We start from the raw sequence: 24,333 nt of genomic DNA on the forward strand, positions 1-24,333 counted from the left end.
ACAACCAAAACGTCAACGAGGGTCGCAAACATGGATTCTTCTAGGACGGCGGCTAGCAGCAGCAAGCAGACCATGGCGAACGATACTCCCGAACAGCTTCTCGATGTTTTCAAGGCTGCCGCACTCTCTGTCACCAAGCTTTACAAGACATCGGCGTTGGCCGAGTCCAGAGCGCGCACAGATGGGTACCAAGACTGTCTCGAGGATCTATTGAGCTTTCTCGACAAGGAAAATATGGGACTTTGTGACGGTGAGGGGTGGGGGATACGACGATGGGCCACCGAGCGACTTGAAGGCCGCGACAGCGCTCTCCAGAGCACCGAGAGCGAAGATGAAACGGAAAAGGCTGCGGAGCGAACGGCATCACCCGAGATGACGCGAACGAGCGTTGAACCGCAGCAGGTGGCCATCCAGGTCCAGGCCGATTCACCGGCGCCGACGAGCCAACCACGATCCGACGAACCTACGCACTTTGTCGTTCCTTCACAGGATAACTTTACCTTTCAGTCTTCACATCCATATCCGAACATCGCCACACTCGATCTCTCCGACTCTCGACCCCATGATGCAACCGCTTTCCCGGCACGAGCGGCCGCTAAAGCCCGACTGAATGGCTCCGGGCCTGGTCGGTCTTTGCGCTCATCCGGACATTTGGGGCGAGGGGCAGGTTCAAAGCGCCGCATCAACTTTGATGACTTTTTCGGCGGGTGCTTTGGCGGCAAGGATCCTACGAACCCCGGCGCCAAACGTGGCCGACACGCCTGAAAGAGTTTTTGACGACGAATATGACAATAGCAACGACAACATGATCACCGAACACGTCTGATATAAAGGCATCTGTCGAACATATAGTCTGCAAAAGGACGGAAGTGGATGACAGCTGCGTCATCTGTATATGCGGGGGGTCTGCATGCATTCGCTCCGAACGCCTCTTTAGATTACAAATGGCTCATGGATGGAGTCCACAGGACGGGGATATACCTAGCATCTGGCATACATGGGGAGTTTTATTTTCACTGGTCACCAAGCGTTTGGCATTTTCGCGTTGCAAGACCGGGCATTTGATGTGTTTAGTACATATAAATGGAGGAAGTTGAACCGATGAAGATGAATTCTACGGCGCACTACGAGCATGGGCATGCATGATATACCAAATAGGAACGAAGTTTTCAATGTGTTGCACAGTAGCATCAATGCGTGCCTTGATCTACATTGTAAGTAGCTAAGTGCCTGTAAACAATCTCGTCGTAATCATAAATCATGCGTGGCACCAGGGCCTCTTTCTCGTCGAGTCATGGCTATGTAGGTTGGCAGAGCCTGCCTATCATCTGACTTGACAGGGTCAGTGCAAAGAGGAATGCCGATTCCTCGCGTCGCGACTTTGGTCCTGCGATTTGGCCACCACGGCGCGGAGGTGCTTGTTCTCGGCCTCGAGGTCGTCAATGTGATGCTCGAGCATCTCCATGCGCTCGGCGGCACCAAGGACGACCTCTTCCGAAATTTTGGCTAGCCTCCACAGACGCAACACGACGAGCAGCGAGCCAATGGACTCTGCGGGGCCGCGCAGGCCAATGTCGATGAGGAAGCTGAGGACAATGACGGCGGCGTCGAAGAGGTGAAACTTGTTTGAGAGATATCTGGGGTGGGAAGAGATGCGAGTCAGCGGCTGTGCAATTGGTATTCTTCTGGTAAAGGTGAAAGGTATTTACCCCCATCCAAAGGCGTAGAGGCAGGCGGCCAGCTCGAGCATAAACCCGGTGCTGAACACGAGACCAACCACCTCGAGCAGTGTCGTCGCGGTGCCAACCCAGGGCTCGTCGGCCTGCTGCGTCTCGCAGGCAATGAGCTGGAGAAAAATGTTGGCGAGCAGTGTGGTGACGTCGAGGGCGACGACGCCCATGACGAGAAAGTGCTTGCGGCGCGAGGCCAGCGCGCGGGCCAAGGTGCTACGCCACGACGAGGAGTCGGAGGCGTCAGGGTCGTAGTTGTCGAGATTGTCGTAGTAATCGTGATCGTTGTGGTCATTGTGGCCGTCGTGGTCATTGTGATGCGTCGTCGCGCTGCCGAGCAGAGGCGCTGATACGGCCGCGGCGGGTTGATGGTCGGCCATGGCGCGTGCAGCGGCGGGGTGTTGACGATGCTTGCTGGAGCTGTTTGCTTGAAGAAGTGCAAAGTGGCAGAGCTGTTGAGCTTTGGATTTATGAAGGAAAGAATTTGGCGAGGATTCGTTGAACGTCAGAAATCTCAGGGATAACAAGATGCAACAAGTTAATATGTAATGTGTGAAAGACGCTCAATTGAAGGCTACCTATTGACGGAGCTCGGCATCTGTTTGTCGATGACACCGGCCGCCCTGATCCCCCGCCTCTCTTTACCGACCTACGTAGAAGGCGTCTGGCACCTCCACGTGACGGAGGGGACTGAATTGACAATCAATAAATGTAATTACCGTGCGTATTACACAACAATACTATCTCTCGTACGTGGAATGCATTAAAAGTGTTGTCCATGGTGGATGGTCATTACATCACAGTATCCGTCCTCGTGCATAGGCACATGTACAGGGGCCGAAAGTGACTCAGATCAGATCGTTACCAAACTGCCACACATTGTTGCTGAGAAGTACCTGGAGGTGCTGTGAGTGACAGCCTCCGCTGTTGGAGATGTCCGGCCAGTCGAGTCTTTGGAGCCGACAGCCCGCACGCCTGCAGACAACTTATAAAATATTGGGTAGGGCTCTAACATAATCAGGGGCTCAATGCTCTCGCTGGGTGGTTGCCGAGATCTTCTTTGCCTGCTCTTCCTCCTCCTTTCCAATCAGTGGGGACGGGGTCCGAGAGTCGAAGTATGCAAATAAGCCAAAAGGACAGTGTTCAAGTCGGTAGCCGACAGAACGAAAAGAGGCCAGTCACGGTGCTGAGCTTCGACAAACGTGCAGTCAGGCGTCTGGCGAGTTTACACAGTCGAGACAACGCTACTGGTCGAATATATGCAAACTCGTGGGAATATTGTTTTCGTCAAAGGGCCTATGATAACGAATCTTGTGACGAATTCCATACGCAAATGTACTTTGACTTTTTTTTTGCCATCTTTTCGATCATGAACCCACCACTCCGGGACCTGCCTGTAAACTTGGCTTTGTCAACGCCGCTCAGTCAGAAGAAGCTGCACCACAGCGTGCCTACCATCTATTTACACGGTCGACAAAACTACACATGACATTCTTGTACATGCTTTTTCTTTCACTACTATCATTGTTAATATTCATTGATACCTTCGGGGCGAATACGCCGCTCGTTATCCGAATCTAAGCAGTGTATGTTGCACGATGGGCTGGTGGGCTTCCCGTGTCGAACACGGGTCGTGACGACTGCGCAACGCTGCTGCGACGTAACATGAAAAAGTCGTGTTACTCAAACGAAAATTCTTTATAAAATGCGGCATACCGATATTGCTCAAAATGCTCAACTTGCCAGAGGCACCAACAAGATTTTCGAGCCGGCATCATCTAACATCATTTCATTGCCCGGCCAAACTTCGGCTCCCCACACCTTCTGGTTCACGATGCTGCAGAGTGCTTCCGGATCAGATTTACATCCATCATCACCTTTTTCCTCCAAGGTTGGACCGGCAAGGGAGCGCCTGCCGTTGTGCCCGAGAGCAGAGGATCACAGTAAGATTTCATCACCTTGTTTTGATTTCGTTTCCACGGCCACCTCTGGGCCCGCGGGACCATTGTTTGCCACCACCCGTTCATCGTACTACTCCCTCCCGCAACCCCAGCGGCGCGCGTCGCATTCACGACAGCACATCATCGGCGGCGCAGCTCTTTTCTAAAACACATGCTTATGACTCGCAGAAGACGAGACTCTACGTAGAGGAGATATATTTTCTACTCGTCCACGCAACAGAACTACCGCTCGCAAAGCAACCATGTCGGAGACCATCAAGAATGAGGATCCGGTCCCGGCCGACCATCACGAGCAAGAAGGCGAAATGGCGGGAACAGAGGAGGTGAGATACAGGCCTCGCTGCGAAGAATAGTCGTCGTGCGCAAACCGCGGGAAAAAAAGAGATTAGATTTGCTTACGCGGTTCGTTGTTTTTTTTTCTTTGCGAATAGGAAGAAATTTCAGCCATGAAGCGTCGCGTGGCGGAAATGGAAGAGGAGGCAAAAAAGCTCCGGGAGATGCAAGCCAGCCTGGAGCAGCAGTCGGCCAGCCTCGCCGACGACAAGGAGTCTGTTGACGCGCGCAGTATCTTTGTCGGCAACGTCGATTACTCTGCGTCGCCCGAAGAGATTCAGGCGCATTTCCAAAGCTGCGGCTCCATCAACCGCGTGACGATTCTCCTTGACAAGTTTTCAGGCCAGCCCAAGGGGTAAGTGCTTTATCCGGATGTGCCGAACCCTTTTCTTACTCGCCATGTTTCTTCTTTGCCTCCTCTACTCCTCTGTTTTCCCCTTGGATTCTGTTGTGCTAATCAAGTTGCAGCTACGCCTACGTCGAGTTCACGGAGCCCAGCCTTGTCGCACAGGCCCTCGTCCTTAACGAAAGCGTCTTCAAGGGCCGCAATATCAAGGTGACACCGAAGCGCACCAACGTGCCCGGCATGGGTCGCGGTCGCGGTCGCGGCGGCTTCCGCGGCGGCAGGGGAGGGTTCGGCCGCGGCGGCTTTCCTCCCCGAGGCGGCTACCGAGGCGGTGGCCGAGGCCGAGGTCGGGGTTTCACGCCTTACTAGGAGCAAGGAGATGGCATGCCCAGTTCCTTGGCCGAGTGAGACAGGAAACCCGACGGATGAGTGCTACGATGTGAGCAAGATGGACTTGTGCATTTGTTGGCCGCTCATGTTGTCCGCCAAAGTCAGTGTCCCGGATTCGACAACAGCCCTACTGATGTCTGTTGGAGTGCCCTTTACTTGCTTGGCAATGAAAAGGTGAATTCTGAGAGTGCGAAGAAAATCGAGAAGAATAATATGGATATCCCAGAGCCCAAGTATCTATACTGTGCAAGGCGACTGCAGGGCTGCTACCGACAGAGTGAAACGGGCGGTTTCTTACTGGAGTTTTAGGCTTTTTTATATCAATAATAGCTAGTAATGCGATTATTTTGTATTGTTCATGGATATCTCTTGGATGAGGCAGGTTTGCTGCAGGCGTAGGGGGAGTATTTTGTAGCAACAATCCATCAAAATATGACGGGCAAGCAGAGGCACAATTCGTTTCATAATTGGCATTTGTCACCATTTGACCTACGCCACACTACTGAGCACAAGGCGACTACTTGTAGACACCGCGACACATGCCAGCCGCTAAATAGGAAGGCGTGCGCAACTGTGGCGTGGCGCATCGCGAGACGAAAATAGCAGCAATGCGGGTGTAAACTTGAGAGGCAACCAAGGGGGGCGGATGGTGGACGGGCTTGGCCAAGGATTGCGTACGCGTGTGAATCCCGAACAAGAGCAAGGCCAGCAGATCTCATAGTCGGGACCGGTGGGAGGGGACAACCAGCGGGGGGAGCCGGCTTGTTGCGTACGACGCGCGCTGCAGGATCAGGGCAGAGAGGATGCGTCAACGCCGGTCGCCCAGCCCGCATGCACGCAAGCTTCGCCGAATGTGAGCAGGTATCACTACTTACTGGTACCATATATTAGAGTCTGGCAATGGTGTTATCATAGGAAGAATGCTCGGCGAGGAAACCGCGATTATAAATAGGGGCGTGGCGTAAAAGGTAGGATTGGGGTCAGGAGGTTGGGAGAGGGGCATTGTGCCCGGCGCCATCTGGATTGGAAGCGAGCAACAAGAGGCACCACGGGTTTGCTAGCCGGGGGGGAGGTGTCGATGGTTCGGAGAAGGCCTGCCGTAGGTGGGAGGTGTGGTGGGTGTTACATTGAGCGTTACATAGAGGGCAAGTCTTGGGCAAGGGAAATGGATGGTTTCTGACTAGAAAATCATTGAGCTGTTGTTGATGAATAATGAGAGGTTTCTGTTGATTGATAATTACTGAATAATTGTCATTGGCCGCGTCTGGAATTGCGGACGTCGTGGAAGCCGCTCGAAGCCACAAACAAGACGCCTTTACGCCCGACGTATTCCTCGATGGCGCAGCATTATATTTCATCATTTTTTAATGTTAATTTTCAAGCCTACTAGTACGGATACTACAATAACAAGATAACAGAAGGCTTGCTATTCACTCGAGCTGCCCGCTTTTAAGGCTCGCCAGGTGCAGCCACTGGTGGTTGGCTGCTGTAAGCTTGTAGCCTGGTGTTGCGGCGGCGGCATTGCAAGGCTTCAAGGACAGGAAACGAGCGGGCGACAGTTTCTCAGGAGCACTGAAGAGGAGTGAATTTATTTATGTATAGTTTCCATGTGAATACATAAGTGTAATGCTTACATTATAGATCGTTGGCTACACGAATATCTGTCAAGATATACCTACCTTTGGTACAAATCGTCCCACTGCATCACGTGCCGGCGTCAAACCTTGCTCTGCCACTGCGAGCGAAGGTACCTACAGCGATACTTGAGTACTCCTTCTACCCCTGAACCCGCTGAAGAATGCCCTTTTACTACCTCGAGCCAGCGCTGTTGCACCGCTACAGTCTCACCCACCCATCACCAAGCTCCAGCCTGCTCAAAGTACCTACCTCGACCTCCAAGCAAGTACCGCCAGTGTGACAGGTACAAGGATGCTGTAGCCAAGTAGCTTCTGTTCTGTCAGTGTCAGCCACGTCCCCTCCAGCCAGAGGCCAACTTGAAGCGGGGGAAGATAGACCTCTTGTTGTGCCATCTCGCTGCTACTTGTCGGGCGTTGCACAGCCTCAACTTGCTCTCCAGCTCGTCATCTGCATCGCAGTCACCTTCATCCTCTTTTCCTGTCTTCTCTTGCTGCGTTGGCCGCTTTTGGAAAACCCAAGGCCTTCTCGCTTTACCCTCGAGTCTTTGACGCTCCTCTTGCTCCGGCATTGCGGCTTATTGCTACGATCAATTTCCATCCACGCTCGGTCCTGCGGTGCCTGGTGCGCTGCCTACCGGCACAATCATGAGTTCGAGCCGAGCCGAGTCTGGCCTGCCAAGGTGAGCGCCCTCACCTCTACCAACTCTGCTTAATCTCGAGATACGTCCTTGCTAACCACCGCGTCGTCGCTGCAGCAAGCCGAACCTTCGAGTCACCAGTTAGTCGCCCGAGTGTGCCCTGCTCCGCATTGTAAATGCCTGCGAGACGTGTACCAGATGCTGACAATTCCGCAGTCATTGCCGCCGATGGCCTCTACAAGCGCGATGTTTTCCGTACGAACCCCTCCGCCGCTCGTCTGCCTTGGTATCGATGACCTCGAAAATGCTGACCACTCCCAGGCTTTCCCGATCCATTCGCCGTCGCCACCGTCAATGGTGAGCAGACCAAAACTACCAGCGTCAGTAAGAGGACGCTGAACCCATACTGGAACGAGAGCTTCGATTTGTATGCCACAACCATTCGGCCCCCTACCCCTCTACACATCATGATTTTCCCTGTTTCACCTTCTTTTCGCCGCACAATAAGCATGACAGAATCGCTCCAACACACTCTAACACATCCGCAGCCGTGCAAATGAAGGCAGCATCCTTGCCGTCCAGGTCTTTGACCAGAAGAAGTTCAAAAAGAAGGACCAGGGCTTCCTCGGCGTCATCAACATTCGCGTCGGCGATTTGATGCCAGACATCAGCCCCGACGCAGATGGTACGTTACCTTGCCCAACCCCGATACTCTTCCCTGACTAAACTGTAAACTGGGACACACCAGACCAGATGATCACGAGAGACCTTAAAAAGTCCACCGATAATCTCGTCGTCCACGGAAAACTCATCATCAACCTCTCTTGTAACTTAAACGCTCCCATCCGCAACGGACAGGGCTCCTCCAGTCGCCCAGCAGCAAACGCCAGTACCTCCAATGTTTCTACTCTGTCCGCTCCGGCCGCCGAGAATCGACCCGGATCCTCCATGTCTGCCACCAATAGCAACGGCCTTGGTGTTCCGAGCAACTCAGGCCCTCCTCATCCTGTCAGCGCCGGTCCCACGCCAGCTCCCTCACAGGGGGGCGCCCAGCAACCTCGACCAACAAGCCAACTGAGCCCGTTTGAGGACGCTCAAGGCCGCCTGCCTGCGGGCTGGGAGCGACGCGAAGACAACCTTGGCCGAACATACTACGTGGACCACAACACTAGAACGACAAGCTGGAACCGCCCAACTGCTAATGGTACCGGCGAGAGCCGCAACGAAACCACCCAGGCCGAACGAACCCGACATCAGAACAGAACCCTGCCGGAAGATCGTACCGGCACCAGCTCGCCCACCATGCAGTCCGGCTCGCCAAGCAGCAGTCCCCCGCCCCCACATACGGCTGCCGCGGCCAGTAACGCCGCTGCCATGATGCACACTGGCGCTACGAGCCCCGGAACTGGCGAGCTGCCGCCTCTTTGGGAGCAGCGATGGACTCCCGAAGGTCGCCCATATTTCGTCGACCACAACACGCGCACAACTACCTGGGTCGATCCGCGTCGCCAGCAATATATCCGACTTTACGGCGGCCAGAATAATGCCAATGGCCAGATTCAGCAGCAGCCTGTATCTCAGCTAGGCCCTCTGCCCAGCGGCTGGGAGATGCGACTCACCAACACGGCTCGCGTGTACTTTGTGGATCATAACACCAAGACTACAACCTGGGATGATCCGCGTCTCCCCTCCTCGCTCGACCAGAACGTTCCCCAATATAAGAGAGACTTTAGACGCAAGCTCATCTACTTCCGCTCGCAGCCTGCTATGCGCAGTCTCAGCGGTCAATGTCATGTTAAAGTTAGACGCTCCCACATCTTCGAAGATTCCTTTGCAGAAATTACTCGCCAATCTGCGACTGATCTGAAGAAGCGGCTCATGATCAAGTTCGACGGCGAAGAGGGTCTCGATTATGGCGGTGTCTCGCGAGAATTCTTCTTCCTGCTCTCTCACGAAATGTTTAACCCCTTCTACTGCCTCTTCGAGTATTCTGCCCACGACAATTATACTCTGCAGATCAACCCTCACTCCGGTATCAACCCCGAACATCTTAACTACTTCAAGTTCATTGGCAGAGTCGTTGGTTTGGCCATCTTCCACAGACGTTTCCTCGACGCATTCTTTATCGGAGCTTTGTACAAGATGGTTCTGGGCAAAGCCGTCTCATTAGCCGATATGGAGGGCGTCGACGCCGATTTCCATCGATCGCTGCAGTGGATGCTCGACAACGATATTTCGGGCGGCATTCTGGAGCAGACGTTTTCCACCGAGGACGAGCGATTCGGCGTCTTGACCACAGAGGATCTCATCCCTGATGGTCGCAACATCGAAGTGACCAACGAGAACAAGAAGCAGTACGTTGACCTCATGGTTAAATGGCGCATCGAGAAACGTATTGCGGAGCAATTCCAGGCGTTCAAGGAGGGCTTCCACGAGCTTATTCCTATAGATCTCATCAACGTCTTCGACGAACGTGAGCTGGAGCTGCTCATTGGCGGTATTGCAGAGATTGACGTGGACGACTGGAAGAAGCACACCGACTATCGTGGCTACACCGAGTCTGACGAGGTCATCCAGAACTTTTGGAAGACTGTGCGATCCTGGGATGGTGAGCAAAAGTCACGTCTACTACAATTTACAACTGGAACCTCGAGAATTCCCGTCAATGGTTTCAAGGATCTGCAAGGTAGCGACGGTCCTCGCCGTTTTACCATCGAAAAGGCCGGCGAGCTTGTCAACTTGCCCAAGGCACATACCTGGTATGTTTTCTTTCCTTTGCTCAATACCGAGTCTCTGTAAAACAGCTTCGTTAACGACTTATAGTTTCAACCGTATTGATCTGCCCCCATACAAGGACATGGAGACGTTGACGCAGAAATTGACCATTGCTGTCGAAGAGACCATGGGTTTTGGCCAAGAGTAAAAACCATGATTATGCTCAGCAAGAATGGAGCGATTTGGTGTGTTCCAGCACACGAACCTCGATTGTCTACTTTATTCCTGGTTGCTAGCCTTTTCTCTCCCCTTGGCGATTTGTCTTTGACTGCTCTCTGCGCACGCAGAGCCTTGCATTTGGGTACATTACTTTCCTTTTTTCTGTTCATATTGGCTTGAAACGGTCTTTGAGACCATGTTATGCTTGGCGCCGGCGGTTAATGTTCTAGTATGGAGGCAGCCATGATGCTGCCAGCGAAGGGTGAGAAGAGAGGAAAATCCAAGGACCAATGCCTGTTTGAAGAGCGTTTGTTTACTCATCTGGTTGTTCAGAAAGCGGAATCAAGCTGAGAAAGACGAGCGACAGAAAAAGAGATCCAGCGTCAACCGCAGACAGAATTACTTTCCCCGCAGAGGTTTGAACAGCAAGAAGGAGCTTGTGCTGGCTTTTGAGACAATAGAATACTGGATTCCTTGTTCCTTTTTTCTTTACCCTTTGATTTTGTGAGATACGAGATTGCACAAGCCAAAACATACTGATGAAGGATTGATTGTTCAGCATCGTCAAAGTGCGCATTTGTGGTTTCCTGCTTGTCGAAAGGGGCTCTTGATGGACATTTGTCAACTGCTTTGCCGTTTTTGTTGCATTGTTCCTCGCATATATATACAGTCACTCTGTTACTTGGCCTTTGTGAGCTTTTTATTCTCTTGCATTGTTCGATTTCTTTCTGCAGTCCGACTGTTCAATGCATGTGACTATCAATGCAATGTGGAGTGCACAGCTTGTGGGAAATTGTACGGTATATTTGGCAGGTTGTTCTGCCAGGTTGTTCTGCCAGGTTCTACCAGTACATAGAAATAAAATTTTGGTGTAGACACTGAAATCAGGGAAGCCGATTCCCCACCACTTGTACAAAGAAAACGAATAATCAAATGCAAAAGGGCCACTGTCGTTGGCGCAAGCAACGCAAGCAACATTTCTAAATACACATGCTGCCCCTACCTAATCACATTGAAACAGGCAGGATCAGCATCTTGCTCAAGAGTGCATCCCACGGACGCATACCCCATGCCCTCCACGCACCACTGATTCTCCATGTTCTGCTCTTCGAATAAGCTAGAGGTATATTTTTGATCCATTCTTCAGAATATTTATTGACATTACAGCGCGACCATTTACCTGCGATACCACATGCGGGTAATCTTGGTGTTGCGCATCTTGCGCTGAAGCTGGAAGATGCCATACATCAGAGCCTCGGAGGTGGGGGGGCACCCGGGGACGTATATGTCGACGGGTACGATGCGGTCGCAGCCGCGGACGACCGAGTAGCTGTAATGGTAGTAGCCGCCGCCGTTGGCGCAGCTGCCCATGGAGACAACCCAGCGGGGGTCGGGCATTTGGTCGTAGACCTGGCGCAGGGCCGGGGCCATCTTGTTTGTGAGGGTGCCGGCAACAATCATGACGTCGGACTGGCGGGGGGAGGCGCGGAAGATGATGCCGAGTCGATCTTGGTCGTAGCGGGGCGTTGAGAGGTGCATCATCTCGACGGCGCAGCAGGCGAGACCAAAGGTCATGGGCCAGAGCGAGGACTGGCGAGCCCAATTGGCAATGACGTCGAGCGAGGTCCTGTAGTTGGGGACAGAACAGTGGTTAGTGTCATGTTTTGTCAACGATTGCATCAGGGCCGCGGCCTGGGTGGCGAGAACAATGGGGGGGGGGGGGGTGATATCGACCGCGGCTGCGGCCTGGTGAGCGCGGTAAAATAAATAGACCAACGTACAGAGCGTATTGAATGACACCCTTGGTGCCCTCCTCACTGCCGAGAGGAACGTCCTTGCGCATCTTGCGGAGGCCGGTGGCGCCGTTGTGCGGTGTCAAAGAGGTGGCGTCTCGTTTTGAGCTGGTGGAAAGCGCGGCAGCGGCACGAAAGGGAACCATGGCGGTCGTGGGTTTGGCTGCATTAATCCATTGCGTTAGCGACCCGGACCCTCAACCAAAAGCAAGAGAAAACATTGACGGCTAGAGGATCGGTAAAAACGTACCTCGCAGGGCCATGGCGGCCGCCGAGCGGGTAGAAGCGAGCATTGTGGCGGACGACGAGCGAAAAAGGCCGGGGAAGCCTTTCGGGGGCGCGAAGGCGACACGAGAACTCAGTAGGCTTGCAGTGCCCTTGCAAAAACGTCTTTCTAAACAATTGAATGCCAAAGAGACGATGTGAGGATGAAGTCGGGTTTGAGCAGGCCGACGCTGAGGGCAGAGATGGATATAATGGAGAGAGAGGGCGAAAGAGTAGCTTGGCCTGGTTGTGCGGACTGAGGCCAAAAGATGCGCTCTGGGATTGCAATGGAGACTTGTGGTTTGGTATTGGCGACGTTATGATTGGCTGAGTGGAAAGAGGCGAATGCGAGGTTTAGCCGGGTGAGGTAAGCCAACTTGGGGGAGGGGCGGGGCATTTGGTAGGAGAATTAATCTTTGCGAGCATGCCATTGGCTAGACACCCACAATATTACCTTGAACTGAAAAGGCGCTGTCGCTGATAGAACTGCAGCAGACAGAGCTTACAGATGTCTGCTGTGATGGCGATGCCTTTTGGTCTCTTCTGCGAGGTTTGGTGGGACTTCATTTTATCCAGATATCCGCCAGTAGTTGGTGCAAGGAAATCTCGGAGATCTCAACTACTCACAGAAAATGGCCAAGAACTTACTCGGAGGCTTTCTCGACCAAAATATCAGTTGAGTGCGACATTGGAGACTCTGTTTGGATCCGTGGCTCAGTGAACGATGGACATGGTAGCTTTCACCATACATCACTAGCTCTACTAGCAAACCCCTGAACCGCAACGATCAATTTCCGATCAAAAATTGCCATTAGTTCTACCAATAATCCGTAGGCGATGCGATAGTAATGACCATCATGTGGTTGTGCTTCGTCGCCTGTTCAATGTCGTCTCGAAGTAGGCGCTCTGATAGCGCATTTCGCGCGCTGGTTTACTCTTTCAGCAGCAGGATCCGATGCCTGCAGGCCATCGCTCGCAATGTCATCTCCCGCGGCCGCGCACCCAGTATCTCCACCGGGAAGTGAGCATGACAGAGTGCGGTACTCCGTTAGACGACAAGACTAGTAAGCCTGGCGGGAATAGAGAAGCCTCGAAGATGAGCCAAGAAGACCCAGTGACAAGAGTTCGTTCCAGATCACCCGAATGCTACAATATCCGTAGTTTCTGCAATGGAGAGATATTATTTTTCATCGGTTCGTCAAATAAATTTCCGGCCATGAAAGCTTGGTAATGTGGTGATGGGCTCGAATTTCATCTTATCAGATTGATAAGTGGCGCTATTTCCACTTCAATGCTAGACGCTTTCCACTAACTGTGGAGTGTGAGCAATCCAGTCCGCTAACAATCCTTGGAGAAAGGCTGAAAGATTACGAGTCATTGCGATGTCGGACACACTCGGCCACACACGGCTCTGACCTAGAATGCTGAGTAGGACATATCTTTAAGACTACAGTGGGGAGACAAAAGTGTAGGACCGGCGAGGCTGGGAATTTCCTTCTTTTCAATCACTTGCCATGTTTTTGCAGCCATGGAGCCAAATGTGACGAATCTCAGACAGGGATACCTCCAAAACACCTGTGAATATACCGCGGAGACGGAACGAGGCGACTTTCTGGTACAGGTGGCGTGGCCCTTGTGCTGGGGCGAAGATCGCGTGCGGCCGGAAGACGACCATGGGCCAATTTCTACGTTGTAAGTGGACTCTACGTGTGTACCTGTCAAATTATCATGCACCTAACCCGCATCTGTTTGCGACTTCAGTTATCTCGTGGATGGCAATGTCTTTTTCTCTACGGCGGTGGACATTACACGGCGCCTGGAATTCACCAACAATGTGAGAAACGTGGTTGTGGCTGTCGGCTATCCCAAGTCAAACTGCGTCTACGACTTTCGGAGAGGACCTGATCTCACTCCGCCCACCCCTGATGGCCACTATGACATGCCACTTGGACGAGATGGGAAACCGAGAACGGATCTGAGCTTTGGAGATGGCGACAAATTTCTGAACTTGATTCAGAACCATGTCATGACGTGTGTGGAGGAAACGCTTTTCCCCCATGTATCGCTACAAAGCGGACGCAAGGCTCTATTCGGTCACTCGTATGGCGGCATCTTTTCTCTACATGCCCTGTTTACCAGACCAACACTATTCGACTTTTACATTGCCGCGAGCCCGACAATCTGGTGGAGCGACTACGCCTTGGTCAAGAATCAAGAAGCCGAGCTTCATCGTCGCAGGGACCCGGTAGAGCCGGCGCCCTCTCTGCTCATTACGTGGGGGGATCCCGAGGATGAGCTAGTGAAATTACCAGACGAGTCTGATGAATCTTTCGAGAGCCGGAAAAGCATGGCGGAAGGCAAAGAAATGAAAGAGAGCGCAGCTTCGCTGGTGGCTCGCTTACAAGACTGTCCAAGCGTCAAGGATATTTGGACGTGCCACTTTCCAGGCGAGGATCACGGAAGTGCCGCGGTGGTAGGGCTCCAACGAGGCATTATGAAGTTTCTGATTAGCATGACTCAATAGAAAATTCTCTGACAAATAAACCTTTTCATTTATTCTCCTCTTCACCGTTTTCTTTTGCCAAGTTCTGGGTGCAACTATTGTGTACGCTTTGGGTACATTGTGGAAGCGAGCTCAACATGGCGGGACAGGTAGTAAGTGCTCTAAAGCACATTGCCCTTTGTTTGACTCATCTTTTTCACGTTGATGTTCTTGATCATTCCCACCCAAATGAAACCTAGGACCATGAATGCTGTACCCGCGGCCAGCATCCTAGTTTGGGCGTAGCCATACGACTTGACAATGGCATCGCGCGTGGGACTACCCCACGGATATGCAATCTGAGCAGTGTAAGTCGAGTAGATGGTCAGGAGGTTGGGCAAGTCGGACGCCGGCAAGTTTTGCTCCAGCTGCGGGTAAAACGTGTTGGTCCAGATGGCGCCGGAGATGGCGCTACCCAGGGCGCCACCGATGCCACCCATGGAGAAGAGCAAGGAGAAGGCCGAGGCAACGTGCTGGTGGTCCACGACGGAGAGCACGGCAAGTTGGCAGCAGAGAATAAAGACACTGCCAGCAGCAGAGAAGAAGACTTCGCACATGACAATGTAGCCAATGTAGCCTCCGGGCTGGCGAAAGTGAATCATGAGGCCCAGACCAAAGATGTAAAGGGGGACACAGATCCAAAGAATCCACTTGAAACGGCCAGTCCAGCGAACGAGCCAACCAGTGACAAATAGAAAGAGGAAAGCGCACGCGCTGAAAGTGTTGGCGACGTAGCCTGCGGTCTGCAAGTCGACGTTGTACACCACCATCAAGAAGGGCTGCAAGTAGCTGGCGTAGCAGTAATAGGAGATTTGGTAGGTCATGTTGAGCAGGCAAGCGCCGAGGATGGTGCGGTCGGCGAGAAACTTTTGGCTCATGAATGGGACCGGCGCGGCGTAGCACTCCCAGAGCGCAAACATGGCCAGAACAACGAAGCCGACAACGATCATGGCGATAATGTAGGGGGTGGACCAGCCCTGAGGAGCGGTACGAGCTAGGGTAAAGGGGAGAAGAAAGACAACGAGACCGCCGGCGAAGAGGAAAACGCCAGGCACTAGAAATTGAGTACATATTAGCACGGTGTAATGCCATTTTCTCGAAAGAGTTTGTCTCACAGTCAAACTCGGTAATGAACCATAATACATTCTGTCGGTCCATCTTTCGACCGGTCCCTTTGTCTGCAATGATGCCTTGCTTCTTCGCTTTCCGCAGGTTCCAGGCGAGCAAAAGATAGATTGGCAGGGCAAACACGGGCACGACAACAGCCCAGCAGCCGTATCCCCATCGCCAGTTGACCTTTGCGATGAACTCGGCGGCAATGTTGGGGCCCGCAAAGGCCGAGATGAGGGCGGGCGACGAGGTGAATGCAAAGGCCAGCCCTCGGTTCCGCAGGTCCGTCACGTCGGCCGCCAGCACATCCCAGCTGTAGGCGAGGCCGTTGAAGCCGACGGCGTAAAAGACGTAGCCCGCGCAGTACGTGGGCAGGTTCTGCGACGACGCCACGACAATGATGCCCAGGACGGCCAGGGACATCATGAGGAGGAAGCCTTCTGCGCGGCCCCAGAGATCGAGCGCTTTCGCCATGGGAATGTAGACGGCGCTTCCCAAGCTACCGGCTACAATCTGGATGACTGTGAGAAGCGACGAGGCCGCAAAGGAGCTAGTCGCAAAGGGCGTCAATGCGTTGATGGTGACACTCTTCAAGTTGTTGGCCAGGGTCAGAAACCATATACTATCAGGAAGCAAGTTTGTCAGTTTGTCGGCGTGGGCACAGCGCCGTGGTCCTCTGGCTAAAGAGACGGCTCGAGAGAGAGGGACACTTGAGGGATACACATACAGAATCAAGACCAAATAGAGGGAGCTTCGGCTCCAAGCCAAAGTCACGGCCTCAATCTTTTCAACACCATTCTGAGCGTCTTCACTCGGCTTCTCTTCATCTTTTAGAATAGTTTCATCGGCGAAGTGTGCTGCGTCCTTCTCAGCCGGCGAGCCAACGACGTTTGGGTTCTCAGTCTCGACGTCGGCCTTTGTCCCGACGACGTTGCGGAATCTGCGCAAAAGTGTCATGACTGCGTGATGATCCAAAGCGAGGTGCCGATACGTGTCAATCTCTCAACAGCCAACGACCCCGCGCTCTTATATATGCACCAATACTTGGTCTCGGATATGTGAAAACTCGGTACGGCAACAAGGTGAAGCAGAGCCAAAGTCTCCGAGTAGATAGATATTGGGTGACGGAAGTCATCTGAAAGGAAAGCATTTTCACAGCAGGGGAACGTTCGGCTTCCGCGCTAAAGCCGCGAACAATTGGTATTTGCGACGGGGAAGAGAGCGCGACAGATCGGCAGTTGACCTTTTCTGTTTTGAGCTAACTCGAGATGAGGCAGGACTTGAATTCAGATGGAGACTTGGTATCCATTGAAGGCGGTCTATCGTTTGACAATTAACAACAAAGGCGGATCAGATAAGCAGACTAGCTCACTTATATAGCGACATCGGTGCTCCTAGTGCTTGGTGGTTAAGTTCTTGTGCCCACTGCCAAGCCCGTTCCGAGGAGTCAAGTCTCCGAGCATAGACGTAACCAGTCAGCGATTTGCCAATAGATTCATTAAAACTGGGTGCTTTGAGGGCCGAACAAGACGATAGTTGTTGTTAAACGAACTAGTTGGTTATTAGCCCGTGCTTGTGACATAACCTCCCGTCGCAACTTTGTGTTTTCTCCACAAGCTAAAAAAAAAAGGTTCTGTACTAACTTGTGTTGAACAAGTTTGCCTGTCATTGACATTGAAGCTTGAGACGGACACTAGTCAAGTAGGAGACGCCAGCGGCTCGAATCTCGCTAGCTTCTTTCGACGTCGGGAAATGGTACAGGAACGATGAAGGCGCAACTGCACAATGCCAAGTTGCTTGTCCTATCAACTGAATGCATGCCAGCATTTCTTCTTTCGACGCCCAAGTGCATTCACCAGAACAGGTCGCTAAAGTGTACAGTACGCCAGAAGAGATGGAACGAACACGATCTTCCTCGAAGAACTATATGATCTTAGTGCAGTAATAGCACAGCTAGATATTTTGGGGATTTTAGCTGTTCGTTCCACTGGTCTTTTGGGTGCAGTCGCTGCAATTACTGACTGGCAATGCATACCCGGCAATGAATGAAACCAGCACATTCCCATGGCCAAAGCTCTATTACTTATTCGGAGAAGAAGAGTCTGCATCTATTTTTTTTTTTTGCAGCGTAGTCATCTCTACTGGAGAGTTCACTGCTTCGTACTCTCTTCTGAAACACGTTTCATGTGCCGGAATATTCATTCTTGGCGAGTTTCGAGCAAGTTGGCCGATGCTAGAGCTCTGAGGGGCAAAGGTCATGACCCTTTGACCAGTCATCCAATCATCTCAAAGCCATCGTTTCGAGAACTTGCGTCTCTCCACGGTCTGTTGAAATCGCGGCACTTGCTGAGTGCGCGACGCAGACTTGCTGTTCAAGTCAGGGGCACTTGACAAACCAGGCAATAGTAATGACACATGACGAGGTAACGCTTCTGAATAGAGAGTGTGTTGTATATTCAAAATGAAGCGAGTGATGCACGGGGCGGTTTCAGATACTTGGTCTCATATTCCCATCGCGGGATGCATCGGAACTCGGCAAGATCTCGGGACGCGAGTTCGGGGAAAAGTCGTGTCGCGAGCGAGGTCTGTGCTGAGGGAACACCTTTCAGGGTCAGGGTTACAACAACTTTTTTTGGGCCCAGGGGTTACAGGGATTAGCTTGGTTATTGTTAATATATAAGGGGGTATAGGCGCTACAAAGATGTGGCGCCATTCTTTGAGCGTAAGGTTCAGTTATCGCGGCTATTTGCAAGGACAACTCACAAACTGCAAAAAACAGTTGTGTTTTGTGGCCAGTCTGGAGCATTGAATTTTCAATACCATCTATAATATCGAAACACTCGGCCTAGATATGAACCATTTTGATGAAACTTGTACGAGCATGTACATTAGTTGGAGGGCTTCTAACTGTACCTAGCCCCAATGTAACGGTACTTTTGCGGCCAAGCAGCGCCATCACAGCCTGATGGCATTAGTAAAAAGGCTTACACGTTGCGCCACGCAAGCTTTTTACTCGCAAAGGATTCAATACAGTGAGTGAGTGGGTTTAGATAAGGTATTTCGGAGCAAGTCACCACCAAAAGAATCCCATACATTTCTACGTACTCGAGGCACAGGCGGCAACTCAGGCATCAGGCAAGCCAGCGGCGCCCTGGCAGCCTGCGGCTGAAAAAAAAAAAAAAAAAAAGAAAGGAGCAAAAAATACAGTCTTTTGCTTCTCTTATTCCTGGTGCCATTCTAGATATCCTCATCAATATGTTTCTTGTTCATCTCTTTACTCTCCTTGTCCTCTCTCCTTTCCGTCGTGATATCCCCAAAATAGTCTTTTCTTATCAACCCTTCTTCTTGACAATGCCAATCCTGCCAAGCCAGCAAATTGCGCAACTACTGGGGACGTTGAAGAGCAAACAAAGATCGGCTGTGTCGACCCCATCGGATAATCCCCCCCCTTGTTCATTAATAGATATCCTCCCCCCCCCAGTGGCTGCGTGCTGCCGTGTATTACGTGACGTGACTTTTCTGACCTTTGCGTTGTGGTTCCTGAAAAGCAAAGATTTTCATACATATCAATCTACTCGGACTCCCCGTTTCTTGTCCATTGCAGCTGTTTCTTGTCGTATAAGCGCAAAGCACGTATTCATTCATTCATTCATTCATTCATCCCAAGTATTCGATGCCAGCTTGAAACTTCTCCGGTCGCCAACGACGCCCTTTGCCTACTTCTTCGACACTCGTTATTTATCTAGCAAGTCGACATACGCTCAACCATCTCTTCTTTTTCTAGCATTTACTTTACAACGACGTCTTGGCCTCTTGTCTGTTCCAAACGCAAGTCCTTCTTCCCCCCCGATGCTCGCCACCATGGGGCAGCTCTTGACTCCCAAAGTCTACCCGTCCCGCATGGGTTTTCGAATCTTTGCCGGATTCTTCACGCTCGCCTTTTGCTGCGCTGCCTACATGTTGTGGCACGACTCTCGGATGTGGGACAGCAGGCCAAAAGGTCATTTGCCCATTGCCTTTAACCCCACGCACCCAATCAAGAAACTCATGATTGACGCCCGAGACCTACATGAGCGCGCCCTCGAAACGAAACGCACATATGATGTCCAGACAACCGCCGCACGCTATCGGCAGCTGCGTGGGCGACATCCGCCCCCGGGTTTCGACAAATGGGTCGAGGCTGCCGTCGCCGCCGACGCCATCATGATTGAGGAATATTTTGACAGGATATACAAGGACATTCGCCCGTTTTGGGGTCTCGACGCCACGACGCTGGCTCAGCGAGCGGCGGCAAGCGAGTTCGTCGTCAAGGTGCGTGACGGCAAAGTCATCCTACAGGGCCTTGACGAGGATCGTGTGCCTTGGCTGCAGAAATGGGCCGAATTGGTTGGAGAATTCGCCCAACACATGCCTGATGTGGACATGCCCGTAAATATGATGGATGAGCCTCGGATCATCGTGCCGCACGAAGAAATCGATGCTCTTCTCCTTGAAGAATCGCAAAAGCGCAAAGTACAACCGGTCGCGGAAGTGACGACCAATTATACCGGACTCAGGCACATTGACGAGTCCAAGCCCCAAAGGTATGAGCCTCACTGGCACGGGCCCGACAATGCGTACTGGGATCTGGCCGTCAAGGCTTGTGCCCCGGGAACGCCTGCGCATGGCGTTGCTGCGATTCGCGACTACACTCCGGCAGCCGAAGTGCCCGACAACTACAAGCCCGCGTACTCGTTCAAGGGCTACGTGCAGAACTGGACTGCCGCCATTGATCCATGCGAGCAGCCCCATCTGCGCCAGCTCCACGGGTCCTTTGTCGAGCCCATCAGCATCTCGTCGACCGAGGAGCTCATCCCCCTGTTTGGGGGCTGCAAGCTGCCCCTGAACAACGAGATTGTCATACCCGGCGCCATGTACCTGACCGACGAGGTGCGGTACTCTGGCGGCGGCACCCACGGCCCGGACTGGGACCAGAAGCGCGACGGCCTGGTGTGGCGCGGCGTCGACTCGGGCGGCCGCGCGCACGACAACAACTGGTACCACCTGCACCGCCACCGCCTCGTCGAGATGCTCAACGGCACCACCGTCTCCCGCGTCGAGCAGACCGGCGAGCGCGCCCTCGCCTTTGACCTGCCGCCCGCCGACCTCTACCCAAACAGCCAGCGCCGCGCCCAGGGCCAGCTCGGCGCCTGGCTCTCGCACCTCGCCGACGTCGGCTTCACCTCGCTCTGCTGGCCCGACGGCTGCGACTTCTTGCGGCCCTTTTTGCGCGAATCGCCCCCCATTGACATGAAGCACCAGTACGCCTTCAAGTTTCTGCTCGACGTCGACGGCAACTCGTTTAGCGCCCGCTTCCGCTCCTTCTTGCTGTCCACGAGCCTGCCGCTCAAGGCCAGCGTCTACGCCGAGTGGCACGACGACCGCCTCGCGCCCTGGGTGCACTTTGTGCCCCTCGACAATACGCTGCAGGACCTGTACCCCACGCTCGAGTTCTTTGCCGACGGCACCGGGCCCGGCGACGCCGCGGCGCGGTACATTGCCGAGGAGGGCAAGAAGTGGGCGGAACAGGTTCTCCGCAGAGAGGACATGCGCCTCTACGTCTGGCGACTTCTTCTTGAGTGGGCGCGCGTCTGCGACGAGAAACGCGACACGCTTGGCTATGTCGATGACATCATGGTATAAGTTGTTACTAGTGCCATGTTAGCGTTCTGTTTTCAGATTGGTGTGCTGTTTTTTTATTGTCGTTTTGAGATATCCCGATGCTGCGCACACACACAAGCCAGAGGCACATATTGTACATTTTGTCCATTTTTGGCATATTTGGGGGGAGTCAAGGTGGAATAGTGTTTTGAGTTATTCAGCAATCTTCTTTCCCCAGTCATAGACAAAGCCTCTTTTTATCGTACTGGATGGTCCATCACCAATGAGCAATATTGTCACTTGTCATTTGTATCGCCTTCGACAACTTATTATTTTATTACATCATCAAGATTCATGTTTCGCCGCATCTATTATTCTCTAAATTAAATGCCCTTCCATGCGGAATCTTGTTCAATCACAAGTCATTAACGCTTTGCATTATATACCAACGTATATTACGTTTACATCCAACGCCGAGTCAGGTATGGCCTAAAGTTGCAGGTCCGACAGTAATGGCTTCGTCGGCCCGCCCTTCAGGTGTGCCGCCGACCCCTTGTAGAGGCTCTGCCAAATGTAGGCTTCGCTGAGGAGCAGCTCAATGTCCTTTTCTGTCCAGTTCTTAGTTGGCAAACTCTGAAGGAACATCATAATCTCCTGAAAGTCCATCTTGACTAGCTTGTCAGACCACTTGACCAAAAGTGCAGCACAGACATATAGGTGGAATTCGGAGAAGCCCTGTTCTTCCGCCTGTAACATGACTGTCAGTCGCGTACAATAATACCCAGAGTTGTTGGCTGGGTCGTAGTAGAAAGCAACTTACTAAATAGGTATCCCACATGCGAATTGTGTTCTTGACACTGATTTCTCGCATCAAGAGACAGTTCATCCATCTAAAGCTAAACTGGATAAACTCCACGCCTTCTCTTTCGAAATGTCTGGACAGTGTAGAGTCGATTCTTGCGGTGAGGTCACGCAGAGCAGTCACTTGACGCTGAATGCCTGGCTGTGCGACGATATAGTGGTCCTGGATACCATCCAAGAGCTTTGCCAAACACCAGTACGAGTCCGCCTCCACAGCGTCCAGTACCGGCCTTGGTAGTTGTCCGGGGTCCATGCCAGAGTCAACATTTGGATCGGCGATATAAAGTCCCAGAAAGGTTTGCCAGAACGGCGTGACCAGGTCGTTGATTCCTTGAACATATCCACTCGCAGGGTGCCGCACGGCCCAGACGTAGAGTATTCGCTCCAGAGAACGCTGTGTCGCCTCATAACTATACAGCTCGATATGTGGGTTCGTACGGGGTACATCGATGCTGATTTGGTGCCAGATGGTCTCGTCCAGACCACGCGATTTCCCCGGCGTGCTATTTGCTCCGACTCGCTCAAAGGCCTGCTTCACTCCGTCTAGGTACTCCTTGCGTTTCCGTTCAAGCGTTGCGACTCGGCGTTCGCTGTTTGTTGGCAGGTAGCTTAGTAAAAGCTGCCATGTCATAGCGCGCACTTCTTCGGGCACTCCTGACCAGGCGAGCGCCCTAAGGTCAGGTAACGACAGCGAAGTTGCCTGAAGCAGTCTTTTGAACTTGTTTATTCGGGTGATGCGAGAGTTGATTATATCCGCTTCCTTTGGCGTGGAATTATTAGGGACAGATGGGTAGTTAATTAGATGTAATGCGTTGGCAGGATCTGATGCAATCGATTAGTCTCTCGCAACGTGAGGGGCCTGGGACACAATGTACCTTTGAGGATGTCTTTATATTGCGGCCTGAGAATCTTTCCCTCACTCTTCCGTGGCATTGGATACGAAGACGCAGGTCTTTCAACAGCAATATCTGCACTGTCGGACGGATGTCGTCCATAGCTTCCAGATGAATTGCTAAAGGAGCTCGGTGGCGGGGCGATGCTGCTTTGTTGTTGAGCTGCCATCTTCCGACTTCTTCGTTTCATATTGGAAAGACTGGGTAAACCAAAGTCATCGCCATCATCATCGTCATATCCCATCTCATCTTCTTCGGCATTCCAGTCGTCGTTTGTGTTGGAGAGGAAGTTGATGTAGCTCTTGAAGGGTGGCGATTTGCGACCAGCATTGTTCTTCTGGGACGGAGAGGCATCAGCGGGGCGTGTCTTTGACGCTGAAGCCGAGGGGGGCGTCTTAGGTCGAGAGGAGGAGTTGGAGGTATTGCTATGTTGCTCGTTAGCATTTGATAGCGCAGGACAGCGGTATTGCGCCAGCATGGCGATACACATACAGGGCATCAAACTTCACTATGTCGGCATGCGAATACGCCGCTCCAATAACAGTATTGGGGTCGCGAGACGCCGGAGCCGTCACACTTCGTCTAGAAGTATTTCGTTCGAGTTGTGGTCGCCAGAATGGTGATGAGGAGCTGTCAGCAGGTCAGCCGAGCAGTTTCAAAAGGCGGGCAGCAAGCGGGGCGACAGAGCATACTCTGATCGATCTGCAGAGACAGAAACGCTTCTATTAGCAAATATTCGATTGCAACGGCCTATTCATAGCAGACTCGATGTCAACGATAGCTTCGGAACGAACGTACCAACTTGGACCATCTCCTGCGACAGCGGGGTTGTCAGTGGCGTGAAGCAACGAGCATCTGGGCGCGGGGGGCGCAAAGAGCAGCAACTTACTGCATTCGCGGGCTTCTTGCCGCTCCCGGAAGATGACCACATGATTCACGAATACGATTGCAGGTATTTGGGCCTGCGCTTCATCCTGTGTATCGGTTGACGGCCGGAAGGATTTGCCAGGCGCTCGTGTTGAAGCAGTGTGAGGTCTGATGCGGTCTGCCAGGTCACTCCGTTAGGATACAGCGAGTGTCACAATGGCGCGCTAGCAATTCCACCCCTTCTAATTAGGCGGTCTTTTAGGGCCACCTCCAGCTATCTAGGTACCTAATTTATAGGTAATGCAGCGCCTGTCGTCGCACCTCACATATTTACGCCAAAGCTTAGTCATTCACGCTCCACTGTGAATGGCCGCTTGTGGCTGCTACGCTTTCC

The 24,333-nt window shown here is 52.5% G+C and overlaps 9 protein-coding genes across 9 annotated transcripts; 5 read left to right on the forward strand and 4 right to left on the reverse strand.

The window, feature by feature from the left end:
• Positions 1-30: 30 nt before the first annotated feature.
• On the forward strand, positions 31-765 carry BBA_01819 (uncharacterized protein; the record flags this gene model as incomplete). The annotated part of the gene is made up of 1 exon (XM_008596916.1): positions 31-765. One exon carries the CDS (start codon positions 31-33, stop codon positions 763-765), a length of 735 nt encoding a protein of 244 aa, XP_008595138.1.
• Positions 766-1,342: 577 nt separating this feature from the next.
• Positions 1,343-2,110, reverse strand: BBA_01820 (voltage-gated hydrogen channel 1; the record flags this gene model as incomplete). The annotated part of the gene is made up of 2 exons (XM_008596917.1): positions 1,343-1,637; positions 1,710-2,110. The coding sequence occupies 2 exons, from the start codon at positions 2,108-2,110 to the stop codon at positions 1,343-1,345; spliced, it is 696 nt and encodes a 231-aa protein (XP_008595139.1).
• Positions 2,111-3,933: 1,823 nt separating this feature from the next.
• On the forward strand, positions 3,934-4,739 carry BBA_01821 (RNA recognition domain-containing protein; the record flags this gene model as incomplete). The annotated part of the gene is made up of 3 exons (XM_008596918.1): positions 3,934-4,014; positions 4,123-4,379; positions 4,493-4,739. 3 exons carry the CDS (start codon positions 3,934-3,936, stop codon positions 4,737-4,739), a joined length of 585 nt encoding a protein of 194 aa, XP_008595140.1.
• Positions 4,740-7,211: 2,472 nt separating this feature from the next.
• On the forward strand, positions 7,212-9,958 carry BBA_01822 (HECT-domain-containing protein; the record flags this gene model as incomplete). Its single annotated transcript, XM_008596919.1, has 5 exons — positions 7,212-7,290; positions 7,357-7,462; positions 7,584-7,720; positions 7,784-9,794; positions 9,859-9,958. 5 exons carry the CDS (start codon positions 7,212-7,214, stop codon positions 9,956-9,958), a joined length of 2,433 nt encoding a protein of 810 aa, XP_008595141.1.
• A 1,187-nt stretch (positions 9,959-11,145) lies between these two features.
• BBA_01823 (mitochondrial NADH-ubiquinone oxidoreductase 20 kD subunit) lies at positions 11,146-12,055 on the reverse strand (the record flags this gene model as incomplete). Its single annotated transcript, XM_008596920.1, has 3 exons — positions 11,146-11,596; positions 11,751-11,925; positions 12,013-12,055. The coding sequence occupies 3 exons, from the start codon at positions 12,053-12,055 to the stop codon at positions 11,146-11,148; spliced, it is 669 nt and encodes a 222-aa protein (XP_008595142.1).
• Positions 12,056-13,554: 1,499 nt separating this feature from the next.
• On the forward strand, positions 13,555-14,550 carry BBA_01824 (siderophore esterase IroE; the record flags this gene model as incomplete). Its single annotated transcript, XM_008596921.1, has 2 exons — positions 13,555-13,718; positions 13,788-14,550. The coding sequence occupies 2 exons, from the start codon at positions 13,555-13,557 to the stop codon at positions 14,548-14,550; spliced, it is 927 nt and encodes a 308-aa protein (XP_008595143.1).
• A 140-nt stretch (positions 14,551-14,690) lies between these two features.
• Positions 14,691-16,635, reverse strand: BBA_01825 (siderochrome-iron transporter MirB; the record flags this gene model as incomplete). The annotated part of the gene is made up of 3 exons (XM_008596922.1): positions 14,691-15,622; positions 15,684-16,300; positions 16,406-16,635. The coding sequence occupies 3 exons, from the start codon at positions 16,633-16,635 to the stop codon at positions 14,691-14,693; spliced, it is 1,779 nt and encodes a 592-aa protein (XP_008595144.1).
• A 2,904-nt stretch (positions 16,636-19,539) lies between these two features.
• BBA_01826 (capsular associated protein) lies at positions 19,540-21,360 on the forward strand (the record flags this gene model as incomplete). The annotated part of the gene is made up of 1 exon (XM_008596923.1): positions 19,540-21,360. One exon carries the CDS (start codon positions 19,540-19,542, stop codon positions 21,358-21,360), a length of 1,821 nt encoding a protein of 606 aa, XP_008595145.1.
• Positions 21,361-21,807: 447 nt separating this feature from the next.
• On the reverse strand, positions 21,808-24,003 carry BBA_01827 (GTPase-activating protein gyp1; the record flags this gene model as incomplete). The annotated part of the gene is made up of 7 exons (XM_008596924.1): positions 21,808-22,065; positions 22,139-23,001; positions 23,055-23,497; positions 23,565-23,702; positions 23,765-23,774; positions 23,871-23,886; positions 23,962-24,003. 7 exons carry the CDS (start codon positions 24,001-24,003, stop codon positions 21,808-21,810), a joined length of 1,770 nt encoding a protein of 589 aa, XP_008595146.1.
• Positions 24,004-24,333: the final 330 nt, after the last annotated feature.

The sequence above is a fragment of the Beauveria bassiana genome, assembly GCF_000280675.1.
Source record: "Beauveria bassiana ARSEF 2860 unplaced genomic scaffold BBA_S00004, whole genome shotgun sequence".
NCBI classification, from domain to species: Eukaryota; Fungi; Ascomycota; class Sordariomycetes; order Hypocreales; family Cordycipitaceae; genus Beauveria; species Beauveria bassiana.